General features: G+C 41.7%; 1 protein-coding gene across 1 annotated transcript in view; it reads right to left on the reverse strand.

Moving 5' to 3' along the window:
• Positions 1–1,818: 1,818 nt before the first annotated feature.
• mfn2 (mitofusin 2) overlaps positions 1,819–6,270 on the reverse strand; it is a 47,830-nt gene continuing 43,378 nt past the window's right edge. Inside the window, exon 18 of the mRNA XM_032521080.1 lies at positions 1,819–5,475. Coding sequence (XP_032376971.1) covers positions 5,406–5,475 — 70 coding nt within the window. The 3' untranslated portion in view covers positions 1,819–5,405. The remainder of the gene's footprint in view (positions 5,476–6,270) is intronic.

Raw genomic sequence — 6,270 nt, forward strand, 5'->3', positions numbered from 1 at the left:
AGACAACTCTAGTTCTGGCTCATCTGCATTGATTACCAGTGAAATACAGAATTTATTTTAAAATCTTACTATTTGTCTTTAAAGCCTTTACAAGGACTAGCTCCACATTATACATTACTTACCTGCTTCCTCCATATTCTGCCCCCAGGTCATAACAACATGAACGCTTCCTCGTCCCTCACTCACACTGCAACACCACAGGTGACCTAGCTTTCTTTGTTTCTGTTCCCAGCCATTAGAACAGCCTCCTGTCCCATAAATGTTAAATCTAATTTAAAGACTGCCATCTTCTGGCCAAATTCTTAAATACACCAAAACCTTTTTGGAAATGCTGTGGGGTAATTAAATGTACGGTGGCCGACAGCAGCAAACACCCTGCAATTTAAGAAAACACATGAAATTGGACAAAACACAAGCCAATTAAGAAAACAACTTCATTAATTTGACAAAATGTATGTGCAGCATATAGCAAACGCACTGCAAATACACACAACACAACCAAATACACAAACACGCTGCAAATACACACAACACAACCAAATACACAAACACGCTGCAAATACACACAACACAACCAAATACACAGACATGCTGCAAATACACACAACACAACCAAATAAACAAACGCGGCTAACGATTGTGTCATAACCAATTGACTTGCTGTCGCATAGTCGACAAATCACCCTATTGACAGGAGAAACACGCAGACAGTTTTGACTTATATTAGCCGTTTAGACTTAATTACTAATGTTAACTAGCATGTTAGTTAGCAGTAATTAGCCTGTGTCTATGTTATCTCCTAACCTATACCTACGCTCTCCGTCTCTGCTGATTGGTAATGATTGAGATTTATGTTGGCACAGCTACCAGAAGACTTACAACTTTCAGACAGGTTGCCCACGTCACATCTATGTCGTCAAGCCCAGTTGGAGGCTGCGCAGTAACGCCTAGCCATCACCGGAAAAGTGCTTCTATTTTCCTTCACTGGTCTCCGTCCAGAACAACAGGATCTGTTGGTCCCCCTCTTTAACTGTCTATGGGCATTCTCAGCTAAACGCTGTAACACCACTGCATGAAACTGCCATGATGTCATCTTCAATCATCTATTTTATTCTATGCCCCCTGTGTCAGCATTACTAACCCTCTGTTCTGATTGACAGCATCCGCTGCTTTGTCTTTTTAAAATAAATGGGAGCATCATTTACAAAATAACCATGCTGTTGAAGAAAACTTATAATGGACTGTTTTTATTTAGAGCTTTTCCAATCATAACTACTTAAAGCGCTTGTACAGGAACCATTCACACACACATCTACACTCCGATGGCACAACCCACTTGAAACTAGAGAATGAGACCATCAACTCATTAAAAATGTTTAAGGTAATAAATCAAGTAAGAAGTAGGCTCATTTACTTATGATAAAGTTCCCTTGGCCTTTGGAAATTAAATAGCCCTCCCCCCACATCATCACATACCCTTCACCATACATAGAGATAAGCATGGGGAACTTTCCATAAGATTATCTCTCAGTGCAAATCAAACCAGCTATTAAGCTAACTGAAATAACACCATGCCAATCTTTAGGTATATTTAACCACTCATCACTTGATCAAATCCTCGATGAGGGTTGAAAGTTCCAGAAAACAAAACAAAAGTGATGTGCAGTTGACCGTCAGCCTGGGGATGAACACTTGCACACTCTGGCTGCACAGCACGTTACAATGGTTAGTCTATACACAAATTAGTACTTAGACATCAATACATGTTTTCGCATGGGGTCACCTTTATTTTTCACATACATACATACATACATACATACATACATACATACATACATACATACATATTTGAACTATAACATCCACACTGCATGCAGGTACTTTCACCTTCCTTAAGCCAAACAACTACTTTGTGGAGCGGGAAAAAAAAAATAACAAAATCAAAAAGCAGCAAACTGATAAAGTGCATATCTTCACACTAAAGGAAGTGTTTTACGGCAGCCTTCTTGCTCACTTGGCAACAGTGTATGGTTTTCATTGACAGCATGGCCCAATCAACCACAACTTTTACATACTGGACAAATTCAGGCACATCAAGTCTGGTGTGGTTTTGTCTCCTTCAGCATTTTCCCATTGTTTCCAATTGAAAGGCAAATAAATATATTTCATCATATACACATTTTAGAAACCAAGAGTACAATTTAATTCCTAAAAGGAGAGCTGATGCTGGATTTGGCCCCTCTTACATACGCATCATATGTAGTTCAGATTCCTACCTCTTTGTTTTGAAGTGAAACCTTCGGTGACACTGGCAGAGACCTGGCCACATATGTATTCAGTGCAAGACAAAATTCTTACTCTGCCCAAAGAATAGTACTTAGTAGTGGTGATACACAGGATAATGACTGCCAGTACATCAGACACATGTTAACAGTTGGTCTGTTTCATTAAATATGTATGGAAGACAATGAGGTCCGCATTAAAGACGTTCTGACGCCTGAAGAGATCATTTGTATATAGAGAGAAAAAAATGTAGATTTTGAGTTTAATTTGAGAAAGCTGAAAATGAAGTTGCATACCCTCAGTTTGTTTTAGTGCACGTGACATACCAAATCCACTCTGAACTCCACACTGACGGCTTGGAAATCCAAACATTTTGTGGTTGAGAACATAAAATATGAGGTGTCAGAGACTGCCCAATAGTGTATTTTATAGGCTCATCGTCATATCATAATCCGCCAAGTCTGAGCTATTGTTTCACATAAACATTAACATGATGTGATGAGAATTCTTTCAATGTGGTTATTAAATAATAGTAACCAGTATACCTGCTGAGTGGGATAATATTTAGAGTAAATATAAACTCCGGCGCTCTCTAGTGGACAAAGACTAAAGGAGACAGCATCTTAATGTCCTCAGACATATCTTTGGCATTTATGTACTGACATCCGCTATTTAAAGCTGTGGGCATAGATGTGTAAGAATTGGATACAGAGTTGGAGGTGGGACCCTGTTCATTCCTCTGAGAGTTGCTCAGTGGTGCATGAAGTGCCCCACCTAATTTCAACGGGTAGAAAATGATTTAATCATGCTGCTCTACAACACTTTGGAAATGTTATTGGATCGAAAGGATCAAATTCTTATAGTAAAACAGGTCAATTCACAGGGGGTTATGGCGCTAAAAAAACTATCCGTCATTTCTCTTGTCATGTATATCGATGGGGAAAATACTTTTTGATGTGATGGGCCAGGAGTTGCAATTCCACTATTTGGCCGTTATGTTAAATTTGCTTTAAAGCCTGGTGCCCTTCCTGGGGGGCAGACAGCAAAAAAAACTCCAGAATATGAATAAAAGTAAGACCTCTTCCTGCAGGTCTCCTACCCCCCCACTTCCCCACCCACTTAAATTAGCCGCAGCCCTGAGCCTTTGGCTACAGCAGAACGTTTGCCAAAGGGGACGTAAATGTGCATCAGCAGAACAGCCAATAGGAATGCTCTCTCTCTGGAATGACCTATGATTGGCCAAAGTCTCCCATCAAGGACTAGATTTTCTAAAGCCTGAAAACAGAGCCAAAAGGAGGTGCAGAAGTTTAGTTTTCTCTCAGAACATTTGAATTACAATATGCTAAAAACGCATGGAATCTTTTCCCAACGATGGCCAAAATAAACTGCCTAGCCCAACTTTAACAGATGATGCGTGCAGATACAGCTCACATAGGCTCTAGTCTTTAAAGTTAATTGCCAAGAAAAATTTGTAAATTGAGGAAAAGTGTTATATGGTCCATGTGGTCCCAGTCTTCATCTGTAGCTTTGCTAAATGTGGAATACAAAGTGAACAAAATAATTTCTTTGACAGATTAAGTACTGTGTGTATATCCAAAAGCCTGATATATAGCCTGATATATCTCAGTACTCTGTACCATTTCCATTGTTAACATTGAAAACAATCCCCCAACAAATGCACTACTTTCTCTTGACCCTTAAAGTTAGGATAAAGGAATCTTACATTTACTCCATTGTTGTTTAAAATGCTAAAATCTATTAAATGACTGCAAAGCCCAAGCAACAACAGTATCCTCGCAGAACAAAGACGTAGGTTTACTCTCAGAAGGAACAGTACAGCAAATACACTAAATACAAATGTAGACGTTAAGCTATTGTACATATAGGGCCAAGGGTTTACATGTAGTTTAAATAATCAGCCTTCCGTGAGTGAAGTCTCCACTCTGAGACCATCAACATGTCAATGGAACAGTTGTTTCTCGGTGGCAACGGTGGTCAGTGGCCAAGATCATTTCCAACAGCTTCAACAGCAACAGTCTCTGAACAAGGGCTACATGTTCCAAAAACACAACAGGTGGAGGAATAAAGGATGTCGTAGTATCTTAACAGAAGACCCTTCCTTCTCTTCCCTCACGTGGACTACCTTTTACTTCAGCGTGGCGTTGTCCGTAGTTCTTAATGTATTTACAGAAAACTACACCCGTGCAATGTGGCAGAGGTAACTGGAATCTGGTGTAAAAGGCCAGTGTGGAGTTTGTGACGTGTCACACATCTGGAGACACGGCATCATGCCAGTTTACATATCACCACAACTGGACTTCAAAGTGCTCAATGATAACAACGAGCATTGGGAAATACACTGACGGCATGGTAGGGGGTTGGTTCAACCTGTTACATTTAAAGGTTCCATGGCATGAAAATGTCACTTTGAGGTTTTTTAACATTACCTGCCTATGGTCCCCCAGTGGCTAGACATGGCGATAGATGTGAACTGAGCCCTGGGTATCCTGCTCTGCCTTTGAGAAAATGAAAGCTCAGATGGGCCAATGTGGTAACCTCCCCTTTCTCTGTTTTGCCCGCCCAGAGAATTTGGCCCACCCATGAGTGAGAGACATCATGGCTTTCAAACGCGCAAATGGCACATACTAAGGAAAGCTCATTGTGGGACTGGCTCTAGTGGCTGTAATTCTGCACCAAATTTTGGAAGAGACTTTAGATACAGTATTAGAGCACTAAGGTGTTATTTAAAAGAGACTTCAGATATGGTATTGAGGGACCACTAAGGTCTATATAAAATCATTCAAAGAGTGCTATGTCATGGGACCTTTAATAAATTTATGTTGTGGCTTATATCGAATAGTTGATTCACTGTTTAGTTTTGTGCGACACGTAACCAGCTGAGCACCGGACACCCAACCAGAGCTCAGGTCCACACATCACCACTGTCTCAGTCACCAGGTAACTCTTCCTCTCATATCAAACCATTCCTTCTCTTTCTCCTCTTCCCAACATTGTGGAGTATTTCCTCTCATTAACTTCTAAATACAGAAGTGTGTCATCTACACGGGGTTCAGCAGGTGTTCCAGACGTCCCTCAGTCTCTCGGCCCATCCTCTGGGTGCTCTACTTGCTGTGGTGGAGGTACTGCTGGGTGAACATGTTGAGCTCGCTGTCCAGCCAGCCCGCCTTGTTCCTAACAACAAAACACACACACATAATAGTCTCTACCTTTATTTAACAAGGTGTCTGAGCAGGGCTAGGAATATATGTACAACAGCTGTGCCATGTAATAGCCTCTACACATTTAACAGTGATAACAGAGCGAGTAAGAGGAAACAGAAAGTTGACTTCTGAACCTGACTGTGCCTAAAGCGTCTGGCTACACTCGAGCAGTACCCCGTGCGCAGCCCTCCGTAGATGGAGCACACACAGAGACGTTTATAACAACTATAACGTTCCTAACCCCAACCGGCCCGTCAGACACCGCCTACCAAGAGCCTGGGTCTGTCCCAGGTTTCTTCCTAAAAGGAAGTTTTTCCTCGCCACTGTCGCACTGTTGCTTGCTCTAGAGGAAACTACTAGAACTTTTGGGTCTTTGTAAATTCTGGAGTGTGGTCTAGACCTACTCTATCTGTAAAGTGTCTCAAGATAACTCTTGTTAGGGGTCCAAGCCCGGATGCGTGCACCGCGGAATCGCAAGGCGTACGCGGTTCACACAGCAGGCTGTGAACCCTATTGATTTCGCAGTTTCTTTCTTACTTTCCATTATTCTTCTCCGCATAAAAGGTGGTGCTGCAGCCCCACCGTACATGGTGGCGACGCGCCCTTTTCAGGACTGTGCCGAAAGTCCGCAAAGACCTCAGCCAAAAAATTGATCCACTTCTACCACTAGGTGGCGCTATAGCAGAGAGAAAACACGTTTGGCTCTACAACTCCCAAACCGTACATCGGAAATTTAAAAACCTTACATCCACGCGTTCCCTGGATC

This window comes from Etheostoma spectabile, chromosome 7 (genome assembly GCF_008692095.1).
Source record: "Etheostoma spectabile isolate EspeVRDwgs_2016 chromosome 7, UIUC_Espe_1.0, whole genome shotgun sequence".
Lineage (NCBI taxonomy): Eukaryota > Metazoa > Chordata > Actinopteri > Perciformes > Percidae > Etheostoma > Etheostoma spectabile.